The 24,249-nt window shown below is 36.5% G+C and overlaps 1 protein-coding gene across 1 annotated transcript in view; it reads left to right on the forward strand.

Annotated features, from left to right (window-relative positions):
* Window positions 1–307: 307 nt before the first annotated feature.
* Window positions 308–24,249, forward strand: part of TRDN (triadin) — a 95,460-nt gene continuing 71,518 nt past the window's right edge. Inside the window, exon 1 of the mRNA XM_062632538.1 lies at window positions 308–707. Coding sequence (XP_062488522.1) covers window positions 686–707 — 22 coding nt within the window. The 5' untranslated portion in view covers window positions 308–685. The remainder of the gene's footprint in view (window positions 708–24,249) is intronic.

Genomic DNA, 24,249 nt, shown 5'->3' on the forward strand with positions numbered 1-24,249 from the left:
AATAGCCTCTCAGTTGGCTCTGAACTGTGACTAAGTATCAAAGTGGAGAAAAATCACCTAAATTTACCCTCCCCCTTAGTCAGCAGTAAGCTTCATAGGACCCTCCCCAAACCAAATAAGGCCAGGAAGAATGTGCTAAGCACTGAGTGTGCTAAGAATAAAGTTGAGCTGGGATGGATAAGGTTACTTTGAACTCTGTATTTCATGTTTTCTGACATACCCCCCAAAGAACTGCAATTACGCTAGCAAGGCTGCAGGAGCATTGAACAGTTCTTTGCCAGTTCTTTTTTTTTTGTTTTGTTTTGGTTTTTTTTCTGCCTTTCTGTGCATTCCTGTCCTGTTTATAGCTGGGACGTTTTTATTTGTAGTGTCTGTGGTTCTTAGGATATTAGAAAAAACATGCTGAAGATTCACCATAAGGCATGGCTATTTTTGTTAGAAGCTGATACTTTAAACTAAGCTTTAAGTGTTGCCTTTGGAAGTCCTTAGTTTGCTCCGAGAAGGCAGGAGTCTAAAGGGGAGACAGAAAGTTTGGAGGGGCACAAAGAAGAAGGAACAGAATTAGAAAAAGCAGTGGACCTTCCTCCTCCTCATTCTGCAGTTCCTGCAAGAGTCAGCAACAGTTATATAAGCTTCCACAGTACATCTTGACCTTTTAAACAGAGTATCTCTTACCATCATCATCATGGCCGAGATTACAGCAGAAGGTACGGTAACTATTTTCAAGTATAATTAACTAAAAATTATGCATATTTTGACAGTGTAGATGCTCAAACAAATACGATTTGTTGCTCTTAGTAAATAACTCACTCCAGGATCATTTCATTTTGTTTGTTGGATTGCTTTCTACTTATCTTTTCTGTTCTTTTTTCTTTTTTCATTCCTGTTGCCATTTACTGAAGCTAGATCTCCATACACCTCTAAAAATAGTGTTAGTCTCATTTGCAGAACAGCACTGCTTAATGTTAATGTTCCGTTAGAGTGATACAAGAAGGGGAATGTCTGAACGTCAGGTGATACTACCCCCAAGCCTTTGCTCAGGTAAAGCTGTGGTAGTCCTTTATAATTGGAGATTTGCCAGAGTCAAAATAGCTTAGTTTGGTGGCCCTGTTTTTTCCATAAAGAGCCCTGAGGGTGAACTCTACAGGATGTTACTGAAGGGTAAAAGATATCAGCTCTGCAATTCTTATGCAGGTAAATGTCTAAAAGAGTCAGTGAAAGTTGTGCTGAATTAGTACCCCAGAGCTAGGCCTGCAAGAATGAAAAGCAATTGTATTAACCAGGAAATACATATTCTAAAATATGAATATTTCATATACTTTAATATTTTCTGACCATTCATATTTACATAACATTTTAGACGCATAACAATATTTTATCAACCACAGTCAGACAGGGAATATATTTAAAATGCAGCCTTCTTTAAATTTAATACTGAATATTTTAGTTGAATTTTATTCCAAGTCTTTTTTTTCATCAGTGTTTACCAAATTCAATAATGACACTACAAAAAAAAAGAAAAGGCTTTTAAACAGTCTTCTGAAAGTTATTTTTTTTCTGCTTGTCAACGTTATAATGCGTTTCAGTGTAGGAAAGTTGTACTTTTCATCTTCCATTTTTCATTGTTATTATTTGTAAGAGGATCTGCAGTAAGTACTATTAGAGAGTGAGCCAGTTGTCTTCTAAAGGACTGATATTAGGACTATATCAAATTGTATGACAGTCCTGGCCTGATGTCTGATTAGCCACAAGAAGGTGATACGAGTATGATTTTTGTAATCAGCAGCTGGATGGTTCTATAATTTGCTTCTGGCAGCAACTACTACCAGAACAGGTGGCTCAGCCTGACAGCCCTAACCAAAATGCTAGTACTTGATTATTTGGATATTCTTAACCTGGCTTGATGGAAACATTGGTTATTTTGTAGCTGCTAGGAGGGAAATCTGTGAATTTCTATTTATCTTCCAAAATGAGTGCATTAATACTATCAGCATCAGAGCAGCAGTACCTCTTTGCAAGGTTATTCAAGCAAAACAATCCCAAACTGGGGAGATTTTTAGTCCAAAATTAACAGCAAAAAATGAAATTTTCAATCAGTCTGGAAATGAATTTTCAGTCATTTAGAGTCTGAAAGTGTTTTTTATAGTGCTTTTATAGTGTTTTTACAGGTGTTCCTTAGCTTCAATATTGTGTGGTTTTCTCCTGTGTTTTTTTAATGTGCAAAGCAATAGACCTCAGGTGATAAGGGACATCAGCTCCACAGTAATCTAACCTTCAGTATAACAGGTAAATAAGCCATATAATTAGTTTAGATTAGTTTGATTGTGGGAGGGGGCGTAGTTGTTTTTTTTCTTACATTTGGAATGGACTTTGTTAATTGTATAATTTTTAAAGTCTGGACCCACGAGATGGAAATTGTACAGAACACTATTGTACAGAACACTAAATTGGCAGAACACTATGAATTCAACCAGGGCTAATGTTTCACTGCAGTTTATTTTCCTCTGGGGCTACTGCTGGTATTCACAAGGCAGATTTAAACTTTAGCAACATATAGTTTGGACCAATTAAAATACCCCTTGCTTCACACAAGTCCTTTTTTATTTTATTTTCTTCTATGCTACATCCCAGTCCCTGATTTGTTGTGTCTTCATGACTTTATTAGGATTAAAGTACCTGCTCCTTGTGGTAGGTATTAACTATATTTTAGCCACAGATCAGCTAAACTGCCTGGCTCCTTGCCTGTTGAGGTACTATGCTGACATGCCAGAGAGTACAGCACAACAGCGGTGCAGGTTTCAACACTGCCATTGCCAGTGTGGCTGCTGGTGTAGAGAGATGGTCCAGGTATCTTTTTCTAGCAGCCTATGTCAATACCATGATCTATTCAGAGACAGATGTACAAGGCTGACGAAGTGCTCTGGAAAGGTCAGCATCCTGGTAATGACAATGAGACTAAGTAGCTTGAAAATATAGCCACCAAGCAGTGACCCTGGCCTGCCTACTTGCTTTGCAAGCCACATGTGCTGCCTATTCATTTCCACAGCTACAATATTTAGTTGTGGACATACTGGTGAAGTGTACCTGGTGGGAGACAAAAGGAGACCTCTGAAGACAACAATTTATAAATGTCCTTAGAAAATTGGCAGGACCTAGGTCTCCTGCCAGCAAATATTTAGGAGAAGATTCCAAAGCATTATCTTCAGCATCTTCATATTACATGTAATTGCAACCACAGAAATGTACTATTAAAAGGTTTGGGTGACATGGTTTAGTGGGAGGTGTCCCTGCCCATGGCAATGGGGTTGGAACTAGATGATCTTAAGGTCCTTTCCAACCCTAACTATTCTGTGATTGTGATTCTATGAAAGTCATTAAAACTGTATGCAGAAAAAGTCTCAGTACAAAGTACTGTGTCTTTGCAACAGTCTCAGGATCTTTTCTTTTGTTATCATTATTATTATTATTATTAGTTGTTGTTGTTGTTGCTGCTGCTGTTGTTATTATTACATTTCAACTGTTACTGAGTGAGTACTCTGTAATGGCCAGGGACTTTACTGTGATACACTTCAGAGCTTGTCTAAAAGCCGTGGGCATCTATAACTATGCTACTCTGCTGTATTTGTGAATGAAGGCACTGGACTGGACTCAGTGGCAGATGTGGTTAGAGCTGCCACCATCGAAATATGAATACAAAAAGCCTGACACCTCTGAGAAATGGCTTCTACCAAAGTACAGCTTAATTTGTACGTGCAGAATTGCTCCAGCAGCAGCCCTGTAGTTGGTCTGTACTACTCCATCTACTGCAGGTCGCAGTGCAAGGCTGATGGCTCTTCCCTGGCTCTTTATGCTCCCTCGCAGGGAAGAATGAGCAGAGACTTAGCTCTGCCTGTTGCAATGCTCTGGAGACTGTGCACTGATCTAATCTGGGGAGGTGAGAAGAGGAGAAAGACAAGGTTTCTACACCAGCTGTTTGTCTGCCACAATTTATTTCCCCAGCCTAGCAAGGGGGAAGCAGGAGTCAAACAGAAATGTGACGACAAGTCACAATTTGGTCCTTATTTTGCTGCTGAGCTGTGCAACTACACGTTTCCTGTGCCTTGGAGCAGACTGCAAGGAGACAGGGTAGCCCTGAGGCCACACACAGCTTGTCAGTGACAAAATCAAAATTAGCTTCTAGGTTTCTGTGCTTTTTTTCAGGATATTTGATAACTATGAAAAGTTTTAAGATATAAACCATTTCAAAAGGCAGATTTGACAAGATCTCTGTGTTTGAAGATTAATAGATGTGAAACTGATAATGTATGAGAAATAACACACAAGAGCCAGAGAGTAAAATCATAATGACTTCATGAGTGCAACGGCCAGAAGCTAACAGCAGTCTCCACTTGGAAAAAAGTTGGAAAAAACTTTAGTGAAGTCACACTACAGGCAGGAGGGAGATAGCTGCTTCTCATGATAATTCATGAGTTGCTGCTTAAGGTGCTACATGTGCTGACTCAAAAAGGAGCCTAGATGAATAAATTAGATTAGATGATTCATTTTGATAGCTAAAGGCATGTGAGCAGTTTTCTAGCCTTCCATTAGACTGCTACGTAGCACTGAGGTAGGAGGCTTCTATAGAATTTATTTGCAACAAGAAAATTTGCAAAATGAAAAGATGTCTTTTTTCTGGCTTTCAGTGTTGATGAGGAAGCAGATGGAATACCTTATGCAGTGGGGTAGGGAAAAGACAATTTTGCCACTGACTTTTTGAAGGAGTCAGTCCCATGTAAAGTTAACAGCCTAATTACCTAGAGAGACAAAATGTCAGAAAACCCAGGACTGCCTGTAAAAAAGTAAGTCTCTGGGGGCAACAAATGCTCCAAATTCTCACTGAAATTCCTTAAAACTTGGATTCCTCTGTGCCTGTGGGCCTGGACAACTGAGTTGGTTAGTTTGGCTGCAGCCTGGCTGCTTTCTCATGGTGTATTGAGTGTGAAGCCAAAATTGTTAGCTGAAGCTTTATGTTTAGGAATTTGTGGGCAATGTTACTCACAGCTGGTATGGCATCTATATGTTCAGTTGGTGCAGAGAAACTCTAATGTATCATTAGTTTAGGTAGTCCCTAAGAAGATTGGCTAGGTATGGACAGCAGGAAGCCTTAAAACCTGTAAATCAGAGATTTAAGCTAATAAATTGTGTTGCTAGTCCATGACAGGCTAAAAGTATGTGGGTGCAGTTATTCATGCTTATGTGTATGCAAAGAGCTGGACCATAGGTTTGATTATTTATTCACTTTTTTTAAAAGAAGTTTGTGCCCATAAGTATCTGAAACATATTTGAAGGTTACTTACATAATGAGTAGCATTTTCAAGTTACTGGGGTGATCAGTAACCACTGATTTATGAATTAAATCTATGCAGCCACTTAAGATTCTCAAAAGTCCCAGCCGTTGCCTTCAGGTACCTAATACTTGAAAAACATCTAATCTATAAACATTTGGAGTGTGTTTACCCATTGCCTACAATGTAAACACTGAGTAAGAGATGTATTCATGCTGCTCTTACTGTTCTGCCCTGGGAAGCAGAAACTGGCTTAGTTTAAAACATGTTTCATAATACAGGTTTGGCTTAAGTCCAGGACACAGTGATGACAGAGAAAACAGAGCTAATGTCTGAGTCAGGTCAGCTGTTTACAGAAATGGAGAAGCTCTCTTTTTCTTTCAGATACTGATGTTCCCTGTTTTCTGATCTGTTTAGAAAGATTGATCAAGTGCACAGTGTTCATTTACCAGCTTAAACCATACTTAAAGTAGTAGAGAGTGGATTGCTTTAAGTGAAAAAGATTGAAAAATTATTTTTAAAATACTTTTAAATCACCATTGTTAGCAGGATTTAAACCAGCAAATAAGAAACCTGGATTTCAAAACAGCAATTTTAATGTGTCTTGCATATGTCTTCTATCATTCTTTTTCCCAAATTAATACAGTGTCTGAATGCAGCCTTTCTCACTAAATTTGTGCCTTTTGCCCTTAGAGAGAGTCTGTTAGACAGCTCTATGGGTCAGGAACCATTTATCCAGATTCTTAGCTTTTATGTGTTTTTTGTTTGTTTTGTTGTTGTTTTGTTTTTATGATAAAGAATGCTAGAGGATGCATTTCTTTTTTACTAGATAATGATTTTGTTTTTACTGTGACTTCTGTCAAGCTTCATTAGGATGGAAATTGGAATTCAATTAAAACATTTTATAACTCTTTATCTGTGTATATATGAAAAATCTGAAACAGAACCTGGTTTGATAAGCTAAGTGATTTCTTAACCAAATATAATATTCTATAATATTTGTATTCTGTGATTCTATTGATTGATTGATTTTTTTTTTTGTAATTTAGTCTGCATTCTACAAGAATATATAACTGATAGAGCTAATTCTCTTCCATATAATATTTATTCAAATGTTAGAAAAACAAAGCATATTTTCTATTTTCTATTTTTTAATCGTAATTACTTCTTGACATAGAATAAGATAATAATTGAGTTCAAATAGTAAAATAATTTTAAATTAAGACCATATTCCTTGCATTCACAAACAGGTTATACTCTCAAAAAAAGTCTACCTTAATTTAACTGTGCATGCTTTACCAGTGATTTCCAGTAGCTCAGTGATTTCATTAACTTTCTTCACAATTGTAATAGCCTTTTGTTTAAATAAAAGTGATTTCTTTAGACAGCAGTGTCAAAGTGTATTGAGGTGTAAAAGTGTATTACTTAGCACAGGTTTTCTTAATTTCCAATTTAATTTTCAAAAGACGTATTTTTAAAAGCATTTAAAGATAACTTCATTTTGTGATTCAAAAAGCACCAACAGTTATATTCCCTGCCTCTCCCCACTGCAGCATCATTTGGGACTTATACAGAATTATTAACAAATAGGATTGAAATGTCTTCAATAGTTGGAGATGTATAGATAACTGTAAACCAGCAGCACTGTTTTTTTATACAGTGCTTCCAAACCAACTCAAAGTATGGTCAAAAGGAACCTTACAGTGATGTGCAGACTTAATATTCTTATTGCTTTATACTGGCAGGTCAAACTGGGAACAGGAAACATGAAGTAGCTAAGCAGATCTGAACTGTAAATTCACTACACTGAAAGACTTAACTTAAAGCTATGGAAAACTAGTTATATTTCTTAACCGTATGATCCCACTGCCATGTTTGATCCCACTGCCATGTTCTGTTGTTAGCTTTAAATTCTGATTGTTTCGTATTTTAGTCTTAACTGTGAATCTTCCAATAAATCTCTCCTTGGTGCACTGGAACATGGCCATTCAGACTTTAGATCCCTGAATGGGAATGTGTTTGAGCAGTATGTGTTCAAAAGAGATCAGAAAGATTTAGCTTCTTTTTTTGTTGAATTATGTAAGTTATTTCAAGAATTACAAAGCAAGTACATGGCTAGCAAATATTTGACTAACAGTAGAGACAGTGACACCAATATGTGGCAGAGATGTGAGATGGCACTGCCAACATATCTTGTCCTGTCCCACATTCTGTCCTTTTCTTCCTAGCTTTTGATGCTTTTTTTTACTCTGTAATAGTTTTCCTCTTTCTATTCCTCTTCCAAGACCTCACAGATGATACAGCAGGTATTAACTTGCATTGTAACATGGGTCCCTTCTCTGAATGCAAAACATAACTAGAAGAACATTGTAAAACACACAGTAAGCTGCTATATTATTCTTCAGAGTTGTTCGATTTTGAGGAAAATAGCTGAGCTAACAAAACAGACCATGTAATGTACATAAGCCTAAACAAAAAAGCTAAAGAAGATTCTAGTTTTGTTGTTTATGTTTGGTTTTGGGTTTTTTGTTTTTTGTTTTTTTTTCATCCCAAACTATCTCATATGCTAAAATTCACTTATGTTGCAATTTCAGTTAAATCAATTCAGCTGCTCAAAATCATAGTCAGTGCTGGGTTTTGCCCTTAGAAATCAGAATGAAAAATCCATGGCTTTAAGTCCTGAATAAGCATAACTTGAGTCCTGCAGCTGATTTGGGTTTTCTTTGGTTTTTTTAGAATCAGTCCTACAGCACAGCATGAACTTGTCTCTGGCCTAAAAGTTCTTCTTGGTGCCATATGTGATATGAAGGCATTTACCATAAGAAAAGAAAATATAAAATGCCAAGCACAGAAAAACTTTCTCACTGGAGAAGACTCCTCTTTCTATCTTCAAAGATAGTTTTAAGTAATCCTTTACAAATATGTAATGAGTAAAGACCTGCTACTCCCCATATATGCTTATGTTCTCACAACTTCAAAAGTATCTCTGTACCTTTGCCTGGAGTCAAATTGTCGAAGACACAATGAATCTAAGCCTTTGTAGCCTCCTTTGGTATGTAAATGAACCCAATTTTTTCCTATATTCCACTATGTAGATTGGCTCTCTGTGCATGTCAGGGAGGCTAAATCTTGTTTCAGAGTTCTCTAAGAAGATATTCACAATTGATACAATTACCATAAATATAGTTTTCTGGTAACTGTTTTACAGTTTTTAGAGACACAATTTAATATTTCTATTCAAATGTCAAGATCCTCATTTTGCTTTGACCTTTCCCTCTTATAACAGGCAGGACATTAATTTGGCTTAGGGTCTATCTATGCAACTCCTGCTGGAGTCAACTGAATGGGTACATGAGCATATATGATGAAGGATACAAGTTAACATCAAAAGGTGATATCATATGTATTTGATGCAGTTGCAATCTGATACATTTCCTAGTTTTATAATCCAAATATTTAAACTGTACTCATAACATAAATTTAGTATGATTTTAATTGGTTTTCCTTTTTTAAGGGAAATCCTCAAACCCTCTTCTTTCTAGAGATTTTGTTGCATCATCATTCATGATAGGATTAAAAAACTGATAACTTCACAAGGAAATATCTAAGTTAGGCTTATCCCTTTGGTATTTACTGTTGTTTTGTTTTGGCTTGTCTTGGTATTTTAACAGGAGTATGGTTATAACGTTAATTATAGCAAAAGGTCTGTGATAGAAGTTAAATGTTCTTATCTGCCTGGGACATCTGCATGACTAGATGGCTGACCACATCCAATCACCTGGAGCAGAGCCACTGCATACTCTGCTCTTAATTTATGTCACAACAACCTGTAAAGCTGATGAAGATGTTATTTTGGTAGTACAGTATGAATTCTGAGGATACAAGGCTTTCTCCTGCTTCAAAAATGAAGGGCTCAAAAAGCTTATTTTGTTTGTTTTTTAAACTGTAACTACATTTGATAGATTTGTCACTTTAGTAAGAGGCATGTCAACTCAAAACTAAATACAAGTATTTTTTTTCATAGAAAGAGTAGTCTTGTTATCAGATGCTCAAGCAGAATTAATCCATGTGAAATACAGTTATCTTAAAATCCATCTCTTGTTCTAGACATTGTAATTTTGTATTGAATACATAAAAGCCACCTGAAATGCTCTGGAGAATGTAATGCTCTATCTTGCTGTTAGTAAACCAAATGAAGTGATGAATTTCCAGATCAGTAACCTCCAAATCACTTTTTTTCCCAGTCTACTATATCTCTTCCTTCCCTTTCCAGAAACAAGTGCAACGGGGCCCTCTGCCCAGAGACATGCCTCCATGCCTGTTTCCTTCATTTATCACAAGTGAGAAATCCATAGATTTTCTAATACAAATGTATTATATTTTGCCTGCAAGTTGCTATTAAACTAGAGGTTTCCAGTGATTTGTAGTCATTTTCTTTTGGTGATCTATACAATGCTGATGTAAGAAAGATCACAAGGGACGCTTTACGAGATGGCTGATATTCTGGAAAGAAGGGAACTTTGGAAATTATGAAGAAGCTACAGATATGTGAGAATGAAATTTCAGGGAAGCCTTTTGCTTTGCAAGGTTATCTGCAAATATTGATGAGACTTCAGCACACATTTAAAATTAAATGCTATTTAAATGTGCATATGCAGATATTAGTGCATCAGGGTAGGGAAGCAATGTGCAATTTTGCCCAAGTTAATGAATTAAGATAATTTCAATTATACAGACAAAACAATGATACGAGCTAGGTTTTTGTCTTAAAAACTAATTATCAAGAGTCTTCTTTTAAGAATATATTTGCTAGCATTTCATTTGCCACCCAGTATAAGCTAATGCATTTCACACTGTGAAGTGCTAAAGGCAGTGTCAAAGGAGTTACAAATGACTAAGTTAGTTTTACAGCACGGTTGCTATCCACTTTTCACTGTGTAGAAAAGTGTAGAAAACCAGAAATAATACCTCATCTGCAGAGGCTACCAGAACTATAAAGACCCATATCCTCATGTGCAGGGAGCAGGGTGGCTGAGGTCCCCGGAGGCATACACTTCTCCAACACACCTGCATTCCTCTCTCCACTTTTGGATCCTCCCTAATCATCCCATCTATTGATTTCTTAGTTCTGCTCTCTCAAATCACCACTACTCCAAGTGAGACAGGCAGCAATAGTATTTTTTGGTTCCTATACTTTTTCACTACAGCAAAAATGAGTCTTTAAATAAAGTGTTTGCCTTTAATGGGTTTCAAAAATAAGGCTTCAGACCCTGAAACATAGGTGCTCAATTTAAAACTAGACAAGTATCTTTGCAGGCCTAAACCCAAGATTTCTTTCCTAATGTGACCTTTCGTTAGATACTGCGAACATTATGTGAAATTTCAGCAAACCCAGATCCTGAACTGCTCTAAGAGATGTTGAATGCAGCATAAAGTTTATTTAAGAATATCAAGTTGTAACCAGCCATTGATGCCCTGTATCTGCAGACTCACCCACTTTCCCCTTTTTTTCTTCATTAAGCTGTTTACATTTGCTTTTATTTTCTCAAATGTGAACACAACTTTAAGTTCCAGATTGTTTCCCTGAAGATGCCCAGGTAGACAGATATGGATTGCATCTTCTCTTGATAATAGATGTACATCAGTTGCATTGGAGCAATTCCAGCATCAAACATATCCTCCCGGAAGGGGACCCTGTTTTTCAGGTGACACTATTTCACTAGCAACAAAAAATCTTATAGTGCTATTATGTGTCTGTTTTCTAGCCCAGCAATCTCATTTTCAGCAAATTACACCTCCCTATTTTTCAATGTTTGTGTGAATAGGCAGGAAAGACCTTTACACTTGTCCTGTAGGATGTCTATTAAAAGTTGTGCAGAAATCTGAATTCCTGGTCATGTGGACACACAGGACCTAACAAATGGTTCTGATTAATATTAGGTTGTTGTGTTAAGAATTAGAAAGCAACAGTGAAATAAAACTTGCATTGGTATGTCCTCACAAAATTCCCTTGATCTTCCCACCCTGCACTACTCATTTTCTCACATACTGATGAAAATCCTGTAGTTCACTATGTAATACGGAGATCAATCTCTAATCATAAACCCCCCAACCAACCAAAATACCAAGGATTTTTTTCCCGCAAGAATAGGTATTAAAACAACAAAAAAAAAATGTGTAAAGCATGCTAAAAAAAAAAACTGTTTAGAAAAGCCTGTGAAGTCCTGGTTCTGCACTGTGTTCCTCTTTCTCCTCTCAGTTCTCACTTCTAATGTAAGCAGTAGCAGATGTATGTACATTCTCTTTTAGAATGTGCTTTATTTAAGTGAATATAAGCTAAAAATGAATTACAACATTATGCTTTAAAGTAGAATATTCTATGTATTCCAAAGACAGAGAAATGGAGGTGTAAAAATCTTCAGGCTTAGTGAACACATGAAGAACTGCACCCTGTCTTAAAGTCTGTGATTTTGCAGAATGATCTTGTAAACTTCATAGACTTGAACACACTTTTGAAAGTATGTTTCATTATTATTATAGTTGTCTCAATAGCTTTTTCACTAAAACAACTTTAGTCAGCTGTCCCTAAGGAATACACAAATGAAAACAACCTTCCCAAAGATTCACTTATTCAAGTTAGTGTGAATGGAGAACTCAAGTAATGTGTTCATGCTTTTACAGGATGCATTCTCTACAATCATATGCTTGAAGATATCATTCCACCTTTTACTCTGAGTCCTATTTTTATTCTACTTTTTGTATTTACTGTAAACCTTCTCTCTTTTACATTTGTGGACTCAATGACTATGTCAATACTTCTGAAATTACTATTGTTGCTATTACTACTAACACAATCCTTGTTGTCCTTAAGTTTTTGTTAAGAATCATGTCACTATGTCTAATTGAATAATTTCAAGTCTTCAAAAAGCAGTTACAATTACTTAGGTATTCAGTGAAAACTACCTACATAAAGTTTGCTAAATATCTGAATTTGATTTTGGTAAAGATTCTCTTATTTTCAGCTACAGTCAGGACTTCATATCTATGTTTGCTTTCAATCTTTCCTCTTCTTTTATGTCTTTCATTCTTTGAATTGGAAGAATTGGAATTTTTGCCTTCACTAAATATAGAAATATTACGTTTTGTTCTCACAGTGATTGGAAAGAATAATTTTCAATGGTTTCGAATAAAAGTAGAACTGCATTAGTGTCTCATTAGCTGAAAAATAAAAGCACATGTTCTATGTGAAAGCACATATACTTTAGTCGTTTATTATCAGTTAGCAAGTTGCTGATTTACTTTTGGTTGCAGAAACTTTTTTTTATTGCAAACTTGCTTAGATGCTAGGGCAATGAAGTGGGAAGATAAGGGAATAATAAATTATTTTGTTCTTTATCGATTTTATAACCAGCATTCCATGAGCACTTTTTTGGACATTGTTATGAATAATGTGAACTTCCTATTAATTTTCTGCAGGTGTCTCATACAAAAAAACATTTTAATGTCTTCTATGCTTCCAAAAGTATCATCTGAATTTATTCTTTGTAGAAATTACCATCCCAAATTTCCACTATACAAATCTACAAGTGCTGCAGCACTCTAACTATTTTTAATCTATACTTCTTTCTGCAGAAAATAAGCTCCTGACTAAAGTTGATGTGGATTGAAATATCAGCTGGGACAGAACTACACTGGTGATGATACAAATCTTAGCAGTATTTTTCTATGACAAGTAGATCTTACACTTTCTTATGCTTGCAGACTTGTTATCAACATTTTCAGCACTTGATCACAGAACAGTGACTTTAACAAGCCCCTGATGTTTTATGGTCTTCCAAGTCCATTTGTGTAGTGGTTTCCTAGAGAGTAGCACCCTCTTAGGAATTAATATCTGAGGGGTTCTTTCAGGTTGTAGTCCGCCAGGTTTGTGTGTTTCTGGAAATGGAGGGAAGAAAATCTAACTTGTATGTGCCCATTTGGTGACAAGGAAAATGTTTCAGCTTTCTCCCAGAACAGATATCTCCTTATGTCCTTTAAATGCTAACCATTCCGCTCCTGCCCCTATGGGCAGGATATTGATCTCCCTTGGAAACAGGTTCAGCTGTAAATAAGACTGATGTCTTATTTAAATCTTATTTGCCAGGTTAGGTGGTGCAAACCTTTTGTTCACAGTTCCAAAAGGTGGAAGAACTGTAAAGGCACATAGTGGACAGCTTTTTTAAAGGCACAATGTGGACAGCTTTTCCCCACATACTTGTCAAGAATTGCCTGCCTGTGCAGGTCCTGGGGAGAACATGGTATGCTGTGCAGTATGTAGATAAACTTACTTAAGAAAATCATCCTATAGAGTTTCTTTCAGACTTCTACATGGCACCTGGCCTAAGGTTTAACTAAAGCACTACTTTACATAAAAGCCATTATAATTTCTAATAATTTATAACAAGTGTAGTACAATGTCTTACAGCCTACTTTTATTTCATATTATGAATGTTATTCATTATTAGTCATTCAATCATTTTAGATACATTTTGTGTCTATTCTTGTCTTCCACCATAATACTTCTAATAGCATTCTCTATGTACTGTACTTATTGGTGGATGAATTTTGTTAGTGAATGAAAGATTATGAATTACGTGACCATAAGAATATAGTCAGTGTAAGATGTAAGGCTGAAATATCAACTCTAATGTAAATCTTCCTCTTCAATAAAACTGAAAGTATGCATTTTTTATTTATTAGCACTTATCTAATTACAGCTGAAGCTGCATTCTGTTGATACAATAGAAAAGGAAATTAATAATGAAAGGTTAGATGATGAATAGGCCTTTGACCAGAATATAACAGCCAGCAAAATCTTGCAAAGATGTGTATAGAATAACTATCTCTCAAAAGCTTTCTTAAAAATTTAGAAGGGACTATCAACTTCTACATCTAGAGAGAACATCTCTATCTCTTTTCATTATACCAACAAAGCTATGAGTTGAGACTGCTGTATTAATATTAAAAAAACTTCAGAGAATTGCTTGAAAGTTTCCTGAAATGAGAAAGTGACATTTTAAGAATACCAGAAGTATTCTAAAAATCCAAGATGGAAAGATTTCAAGGAACTTTGTGCACATGCTGAATGAGTATAAATAGCTTGAGAAGATGGGCATAGATGATGAACAGCTACACTCAGAAGATGGCTATGGTATATTTGGCTTAAACATTACACATTGTAGAGGAGCAATGAACCAGAAGCTAGAACAGGAGACCTGGCTTCAGTTCTGTCTCCTGCCAGACTTCCAGTATGGCCTTTGCTCTTCACATAATCTCTTTCTTCTGTATGAAAATAGTATGGCCTTACGTGATTTGGAGGGAAGATAAATGTTAGAAGACTAGGAGCAAAAAAAAAAAACAAACAGATTTGAAGTTCTATAAAAATACCAAGAACAGAATTTTGAACATAACCTGAGACAATGTAAATGTTTAATAAATAGGAAAAATTGTGTTTATATGGATATACTTTTATGTGTATATATGTTTGAGCATCAATAGAATGTTTGTGAATACACAGGCAGTTTGGAAAATAATACCAGGCTGAAAAATGTCCTTTCAGCTGTTGTCTCTATTTCATTGACATGAAAGAAAAAGATTTTTCAGTTGGATGGGAAACATGGACAGAACTTCCTTATGCTGAGGGTGGCAGAGCACTGAAACAGGCTGCCCAGGGAGGTTGTATACACAGGGCACGTTTCTGCATACTCTTCTCTTGGTGGCCCTGCTTTGAGAGGGGGCTGGACTAGATGATCTCCAAAGGTCCCTTCCAACCCTAATGATTCTGTGGAATTGGAACAAATGTACATAGATATACTTTTCAGGCACCCTAACCCTAGGGTTAGGGTTATGCAACTTTGTTCTTCTCTTTCCCTGTCATCATGACAGTCAGTGAGCGAAGCATAAAACAAAGGTTGGTCTGAGATTCCAGGAGCATTATAGAGGTCCTGCAAGCGTCTGATGTGCACACAAGGCACTCAAGCTGAGTGGAAACTTTTCAGCACCTGCTGTTACTTGTGGGCAGTACTAGGAATACTGGAACTCCTACTATATGGATCTGATATTACAGAGAATGTGGGGAATTGTTAGAACTTGTGAATGAGAGCTGAATGGTTTTGTGATTACTTTGTGCATGCTTCCAACATATGCTAAAGATTATTTGATTTAGAATCCATGGAAAGAAATGAGGAAACTATCATTCCAACCATGACAAAATTTTTCCCTGGTGTAGCTCACTCTCCCTTCTAGTTAGCAATAACAACATGGAGGCGCCACCACTAGATGGAGGGGGTTTTTAACCCAGAATAATATCTTTTACACTATATTCAGGCAAGACTTTAACACTATGAATGTTTTTTGAACTGATTGGTTAGGGTCGCTCAAAGTATCACTGTCAGAGACAGTAACAAAAGTCTGTGGTATTTTTTGTTTTGCTTTTAATTAGTAGAAATTTTGGCATTTATAACCAGGATAAATAGATACCAGTTTGAATTTCATTTCTGTGTGGTCAGTTGAAGTCTTTATTTTTTTATTTCACCTATACAGAGATCTGAAGAGGTGTGGTAGAAAGATTTAAATTGTAGGTCCGTCTCCAGTGCCTCACAATAAAAGAGGAGGGTTTAGGGCCTGGTTTCCAGGTCACAGAAGCAAGAGTCCCTAAGACAATCTGTATGCTCTTCATTGTGCTGTTTAGCAACTCTACTGGGTTTGTTTGTTCAGAATGTGGTAGTGTGAAAATTAGATATATTAGAACTCCTCCAGACTTAGGTATGGCTACAAGACAGACTCACTAACAGTCTCGTTTGCTGTTAATTTATGTGTAGGTAAAAGTCAGGTATCGATAATGATTTCTAACACCTGGTGACAACCTTGTTGTCCTGACACGTGTCAACTGATTTGGACTGGCAGGAGGAAGAATACAGAGAATGGATGTGATGCCTGAAGCGATTTTATTTTTTACTTGGGTAACCTTTAAGGAATCGTGAATCTTCTTGTTTTTTTTCTTCTTTTCAGGGTGTAGATAAGGCACTACAAAAATATTGGCATAGGGAGAAAAAAGAGAAAAGAAAAGAAAATACCCAAGACTGTACCTGTACATGAATATTATGTAGTGATTTTCTCATCAAAGTTGAATTGACAAGTTTTTCACACATTCCAAAATTTGGCCAGGTTATAATCCTGAATAAAATGGATTAAGACATGGCTAAGTGATGGTAGCTTGTTCAGGAATGAGTGAGTAAGTGAGGACACAGTGACTTTTTTTCTACTTGGTCAAAGACTTTGCTAGTTAGAATGGATTTCAGTAGTCTCAAAAACATTCCATTTTCTCCATTTGAAATAAGTTTTCCTTCTAAGATCTAAGTATCTGGTGTAAGTTTCTATTAAATAAATCTTTGTTAGATAGTGTAAAGATTTCCCAGCTCCTGAGACTTTTAGAACACATTTTAGGTGACAGAGGAGTTGTGAATATGTACTCTCAACAAAGATCAACTGTTCTCGCTGTGACATTGTATCCTATGTCTCTCAGCTGCCCATATAGATCACACCTCTTTCCAAATAAAGATCAAACATGAATGATAATATTAATTTAGCTTATCAAGGTTAAACTTCAACATCAGATTACCATTTTTTAAAACATTATCGCAAAAAAAAAAGAAAACAACAAAAAAACAAAAAAAACCCCACGTTAACTTTTACCTAAACACTGAGTTCTATTCCTTGGTGTCAGTTCAAAAGCCCTCTCATCCCCTAAAACTGAAGGGATATTTTCCAAAGGATTCTTTCAGACAAAAAAAGAAGAAAAGAAAAAACAAAACAAAACCTTCAGAGGAAGCATTACTATCGCGACTGCCACTGCTTCCTAGAATCCTTTTTTTATAGGAACACAAACTGAATACTTACAGCATATCAGAAAGCATTTTGGGTGGTATATTTTGATAGCTCCGTAAGCTTCAAAGCAAGTTTCAGAAAACATTTTTTCCCTGGTATTTTAGGTGCCTACGTAAGTGGACTTGCCTTTAGCTATTGTCTAAGTTTGCAGGTGAAGCACTCTCATATTTATTAGAAAATAACTTCCTGATCAACCTTGGTTTAGAAGTCCTGGTTTATTACAGCTAACTACCGTTTCTCATGAAGTTGATTACACTATTTTGCAAGCCACATACCGTCTTTCAGTTTTCTTTCTCCCAGAGAGCATGACCTGTTTCATAGTAAATTGCTATTTACAGATGAAATACATCAGTGACATAGATGACTGACTTGCCATGAGCCCTTATTTTAGTTTTCCCCTTCATATATATTTATATATTACGGCATAACTTTTAGTATAACGATTTCCTTATCCTTGTTGACTAAAAATGCTTTTTCCTTCTGTCTCTGGTAAGACAGCCTGGATCAAGTTTCTTCAATATGACTTATGCGTACATACATTCAAACTACGCATGTGGTGATTTGCATATTTGAGTCCTGTAATGACTGAATAGCTCCATATGGAGGACTTGGTAGACTTGTGATGTGAGATAATGCTTGCACTGTATTGTGGAGAGTATATTGAATTATTTCTAGAAGTACTTTCGTTTTCAGAGTCTGTAGATATCAGTCCATTAAGACATATAAAGTAGATCCTTCCTCTACTGTCAGGTTAGATTAACATAAATGAAATCAAGCAAATGATCTTATTAATCATTCCCAGATGCACTTATTTGAAAGAAAATGGTAGTTCCATCAGAGAAAACACAGATCTGGAATTGTCTTTACAGAGTTTCTTTATACTGGCACACTTGTCTAGAGGCATTTGTAACCTACTATTTTTCCTGGTGACTTTTAGTATCTGTTATGGCTATCATTATTTTGCAGATAGAAACTGATTTTTTTTTTTTTGAAAAAAAGGTCAGTGTTTTTCTCTAATCCCCTCAGAAGGTTTCAGGGATGTGTAGAGCCAAGTTTCCATAAACGAATAACAAGAGGAATGCATACAGTGCTCTTGCTTCAGAAGGTTTCATGCTATTTAAAGATAAATGGCAATCATTTTCCTCCAACCTTCATTTTGACATTTTAAAAGATAAGATGTACCTCTCAGCTTATATTAACTCACAAGTATGTCTAAATATCCTTTTGGCATCTTTTTCTGAAATGTCAGATTTCTAAGATGAACAGGAAGGTAAAACTACTTTTTACTGTTTTAGAACACCAGTTTGTTGCTAAAGAATGGAAGGCATTACTGCTGATCAACTAAAAAATTCAGGTGTGGAACCAAAAAATTAATGGATTTTTCAGGGTGCTGAGAGTTTAGGATGGAGTGTTCAGAACTGAGTTACAGTGCATACTGTGAAGACAGGAATTAAACATTTGCTTTTGAACAAATCTGAACATTTCTAAAAGCAAGTGTGAAAAACTTATCAACCTGAAGAGTTATTTGAAAGAGAAAAAATTAAATACCCAACTTCCAGATCATGAAAAGTAAAGTGTACTGCATTTTGGAAAAGGAGCAACTCAATCCCTTTGCCATGCTTGTTTGGTGGTGCTAAGTGCACTAAACTACAATTTTCTTGTTCTTATCAACTGTAATTCCAGCAGTTTTGATCTTATAGAAGTAATTGATTCTGTGTTGATTATTGTTAACTCCTGTGGTCTCCTAAGTTTTCAAGAAATTACTACACAGTGATATAGCTATATGGAAAATCATCTATAAAATTTCCCAGTAAAACCTGCTTTTAAATCTGGTCCTTAGGGCTTCCCTTACTTTTCTTTCTGAAGTCATTTCATCTATGAATTACTGCAGAAAGGTTTGCAATACAATCAGTCATCTAAGACTATTTCAGCAGGCAAAGCAACACAGAACATCTTTTAACTAACCACTAATCCCTTCTATGTCTGTTGTACTTGAATAATCAGAGTAATGTAAAAGCTCTTTGAAATACATACACACACAAGAAACAACTGTACAAACAGAAGGTTAAGGGTCATATCACTATAATGTTCTTTACAAGCAATTTTGGAGGCATTTTTTCACTTTCTTGTAAAATATATTAGACAAATTCTCCTCCACTTAATTTGAAGCATTGACAAGTGCCTCACTAGAGTATGAAATTCAAGCATGTAAGAAAAGATGGAAATTTGTTTCCAAATCAATGAAGTTCAACTTTTCAAGTGATTTAGGCCTCATCTTGTAAGAATTTGCAATGGGATGTGGGCTTCTGAATCCTGCAAATATTTGCTAACCTAGCTGGGCAATCTGAAGTCAAAGGTTAGAAGTATGTCAGATGAGAGGGAGTTAACTTATTTTACTGCTGATAGTATTTCAAAACATGGTGCAATTGAGGTTTGACTGAAACAAGTTTCCACTTCCCCTCTTTGAATTTCTCAGATTGCTTCAAGATCTAATACTAAAGCTCATAACGTGGCCTTTTCCAGAAAAAGTAGTAGCTTATTAGTATTTCTTCAACAGGATCCAAAGATGCATTCCCCAAAATGCAGATGCTGCCTTTTAGGCTCAAGCATCAACGATTTTATTTTTTTTTTTTAAATGACTGGGGGAAAGGAAAGTGTCTGTTAAGAAATTTGTTCCCACTTGTCTGCAGGGGAAATATGTCTTGAGCAAAGAGACCTCTTCTCTGTTATTTACCCTTATTCATTTGCAAAATCTGAAGATCTCTTTCCTCAGTTACACTTGCTGCTAGAGAGCATGAAATTTCCCATCTGTAGAAGACTTCTTTCCTCACTACGCTATTCCACGCTCTGAGCTGTTCTAGACAAGCCATCCTTAATTGCTACTGCTTGGATTTCCTTCTTTGATCAGGAGGGCTCCAGTGGGGGCAAAGTCCTGGTTATCCTCAGGGGATTCTGACTCCTTACACAGAACAATGGTCCAAATCCATTATTTGAATCTGCATGGTAAGGAGTTAACTACATATGCCAACTTGTTGCAATCTTTTATATATACAAAAGTATCTTTAAAGTAATCTTTGTAGTTGTCCTCAGAAAAAAATAAAAAATCAGATACATACATACACATAATTTTAGCTAGGTGGAAAATGTGGGGTTTGTAGACACTGTAATTTTTTATTCTTCAAGTACAATGAACTGATGTTCTTCACCTGACTATTTCAAAAAATGATTAATACCAGGTATACAATGGACTGTATATGAAAGATCAAAATATACTAAGAAAATTATTTTAAAATATTGGAGATAATTTCTGAAGTTTTCCACATTTCTTTTGTTTAGTCACTAACACTTCACAGCAGGTTTTGAAAAATAGTTTTATGTAGAAAAAAATCCACCCAATATTTTGTATTTCTCCTTTTTATTGTAAAGGGCATTTACGTAAAAATACTAGATTTGTTTCTTTTATTTTCTCTTGCTTCTTCCTCCCATTTAGAACAATTAGAGATTGACATGGAAATCTTGCAATACCACAATGGAAGAATTATGACTGCAAGTAGGGTATAAGAAGCAGGTTCTTAAAGTGAAAAGATCCTGTTTCATACAAGCGTCATTGCAAATAAAGAACTATAGGGAAGCAATAACAGAAATAAAATATTTTTAAATTGATTTTTCTTTGACTTTAATATTTATTTTTTATTATTTAAGAAAACTAAGGTCAACAAGCACAGGGGGATAGAGAGTGGGAGTTGATGTCAGTTCATCCCACTCCAGGAAGAAGGGAGTGCCTGGGAGGATGTTTTAATATTTGGTTTTATTTCTCATTATTTGACTTTGATTTGATTGGTAATAAATTAATCTAATTTCCCAAAGTTGAATCTGTTTGCCTGTGTCAGTAACTGGTGAGTGATCTCTCTCTGTCTTTATACTGACCCACGAGCCTTTAGCTATATTTTCTCTCCCCTGTTCAGCTGAGGAGGGGAGTGACAGAGCAGTGTTGGTGGGCACCTAGTGTCCAGTCAGGGTCAGCCCACCACAGTACCCTAAGGTAAGTCATTATTACAATCAAAAAAATATATATCATACCGTAGAATATGGCATTAATAACTTTTAGCTTTCACTTTATAGTGTTTATTATTAGTAGTACTACCGTTGTTTGTTAGTATTATTTATCAATACTGTATGAAGTACACTTTTTCTTTGAACTAGATAATGAAATGGCTTGATAAGATGTATCTTTTATTCTCAAAACTCCTTATTGAAATTGATGAGATCAAAAGATTGGTGTACATAATTTCTTAGAGAATGGATAGAAAAGATTAATACAATTCACTTCCTTAAATTATCAGATACTGTCTATTGATCAAAACAGAGCCAATACAGATATAATAACAGAAAAGGAAATTAAAAAATTACTCGACACCATATGTGATTAGAAGTGCTTTTCTAAATTCATTCAGTTAATTTTCATGCACCATACTCTCCATATTCCACAGTCTCTATTTCTTTTGTCATGTAGAATTGGTTTCTGCATAATCTCCAACCCTATTTTCCACATTTCATAAAGAATATTACGTTTTTATAACTATCAGCCACCAATAAATCTGCAAATGTTTCATCACAGACAGTCCCAGTCACAGTTTTCAAACCTTTAGTCTGCAGAAATACTAGCTTTTAATTTTGAGAAGTCTGCCGATATACATATGATATGTGTAGAGGTCTTTCTCTTTGTACTTTAATTACATAAACTGTACAGCAACACTTCAGTACTCTGCAATGAATCTAGAAGTCTGTAAATTCTGGTATGAGCTGTGCAAATATTTATTTATTATTCCCTTTTAGTTATTCCAGTTGAGTTCATTTGTACTTAAAGGTATGTAAAATGATACAAAAGGAAAAAAATGGCTGAATGTCAGCCATCTGAAGATTTATGCTGCAGCTATAAATAAATTGGCTATTCTTAAAGAGGTCACATTTCTGCTCAACAGCTTGCAGAAGTTCCTTCAAAATCAGAAGACCTACTCTAGGTGCCTGCCACCCATTTCTGGGCTGAGCTGTATGTCACTGCCCTACTCAGAGTCTGTTGCAGATGACGGTAAAAGAGTTTTCAAGTACAAGCTGAATTTGCCTGTTTAAGTTGTCTTTCCCTCTTTCCATCTGCCTCTCTATCAGTGTTAAGAAGAGCCTTTATATTTCTATATATGTCCCGTAGAAAACATAATGTTCAGCAGTGCCAAGTGCAAGGGCCTACACCTGGGTTGGGGGCAATCCCAGGCACACCTATAGGATGGGCCCAGAAGGGATTCAGAGCAGCCCTGTGGAGAAGGAGCTGGGGGTGTTGATTTATAAGAAAATGAACATGAGCTGGCAGTGTGCGTTTGCAGCCCAGAAAGCCAACCGTATCCTGGGCTGCAGCAAAAGGAGCGTGACCAGCAGGTCGAAGGAGGTGATCCTGCCCCTCTACTCTGCTCTTGTGAGACCTCACCTGGAGTATTGTGTGCAGTTCTGGTGTCCTCAGCATAAAAAGGACATGGAACTGTTGGAACAAGTCCAGAGAAGGGCCACAAGGATGATCAGGGGACTGGAGCACCTCCCGTATGAAGACAGGCTGAGAAAGTTGGGGCTGTTCAGCCTGGAGAAGAGAAGGCTGCGTGGAGACCTCATAGCAGCCTTCCAGTATCTGAAGGGGACTTACGAGGATGCCGGAGAGGGACTTCGCACTAAGGACTGTAGTGATAGAACAAAAGGTAATGGGTTTAAACTTAAACAACTGTAGTTCAGGTTAAGCATAAGAAAGAAGTTCATTACTGTGAGGGTGTTGAGGCACTGGAGCAGGCTGCCCAAGTGGTGAATGCTCCATCCCTGACATTGTTCAAGGACAGGTTGGACAGAGCCTTGGCAGCATGATCTAGTGTGAGGCATCCCTGCACGGGGGTTGGAACTAGATGATCTTAAGGTCCTTTCGAACCCTAACTATTCTATGATTTTATGATCCAAATTTTTGAATCTAAGTAGGTTCCTAACCCATTGAAGTTTACCAGGACTGCAGATCCTCCATAGTAAGTGGTTTTAGATCCACTGTAATTATATGCTTTAGCAGCATTTGGAGGAGACTAAATGGTTTTGTTTGCTGTTCTGTACTCTCTTACCATCTATCTGCATCTCCTGGCCTCTGGTGCTAGCCAGGTAAGATGGTGGAGGCTCTCTGAGGGTCTCTACTTTCTGCTCAGTATTTTTTTCCCACATGAATGTATAAAGAAGGCAAAAAGCATGAGTTAAGTGAAGTGTTTTCAACAACCTGTGCCTATGAAAGTGCTTGGAAATTGGCTACATGCTCATGATGCAGCAGAAGCTTTCTGGACAAGTCACTAGTAGACCACTTCAGGAGAGAATGTTGTTACTGATATTTTATTGCAAGCCACAGCAGAAATTCTGCATTTTCCTTTCCATTTGTGTAAGGCAAGAGTGCAGAAACCATAGAAAAGAGATGAAAACTGGAGGATGCCACAGCGAAGCATAAGTATCACTTGAACAACAGATGTAGGTATTGTTTTTTCCTGTGATAGAAAGCATTTTCCCCACGTGGGAAAAGAGTGATTAATGTGAGAGTTGCAGAGGTCTGTGGACTCACTAAGAGTGATGTGCTGGACATGAAAAAATGCAGCAGATTATCATATATCCATTGCCCAGTCCTTCTTTGAAGGGTTCTAATCTCTTGTCCTCTTTTCCCTGTGGTACCCTCCTTCTCGTAAACTGAGACTCCTGCCTCCCTGATCACAACAGTGGTGGATTGGTAAGGTCAACAGGTTAAAGCCCAAGGCTCCAGCTGGTGCTTAACATACAGTGTCAATTTATACAGTCACACTTTCTCTTTTCTGCTCCCTTAATTAATATTTAAATATTCCAAATGAAGTGGAATAGGTCAAACAAGAGCCATTAATGACCTGAATACAGAATACTCTGTATTTATTGGAGTGTTCATCTGGGTAGTGGAACAGACAAATGA

This window comes from Pezoporus occidentalis, unplaced genomic scaffold, assembly GCF_034315485.1.
Source record: "Pezoporus occidentalis ecotype Australia unplaced genomic scaffold, CSIRO_AGI_Poc_V1 ctg39, whole genome shotgun sequence".
NCBI lineage: Eukaryota > Metazoa > Chordata > Aves > Psittaciformes > Psittacidae > Pezoporus > Pezoporus occidentalis.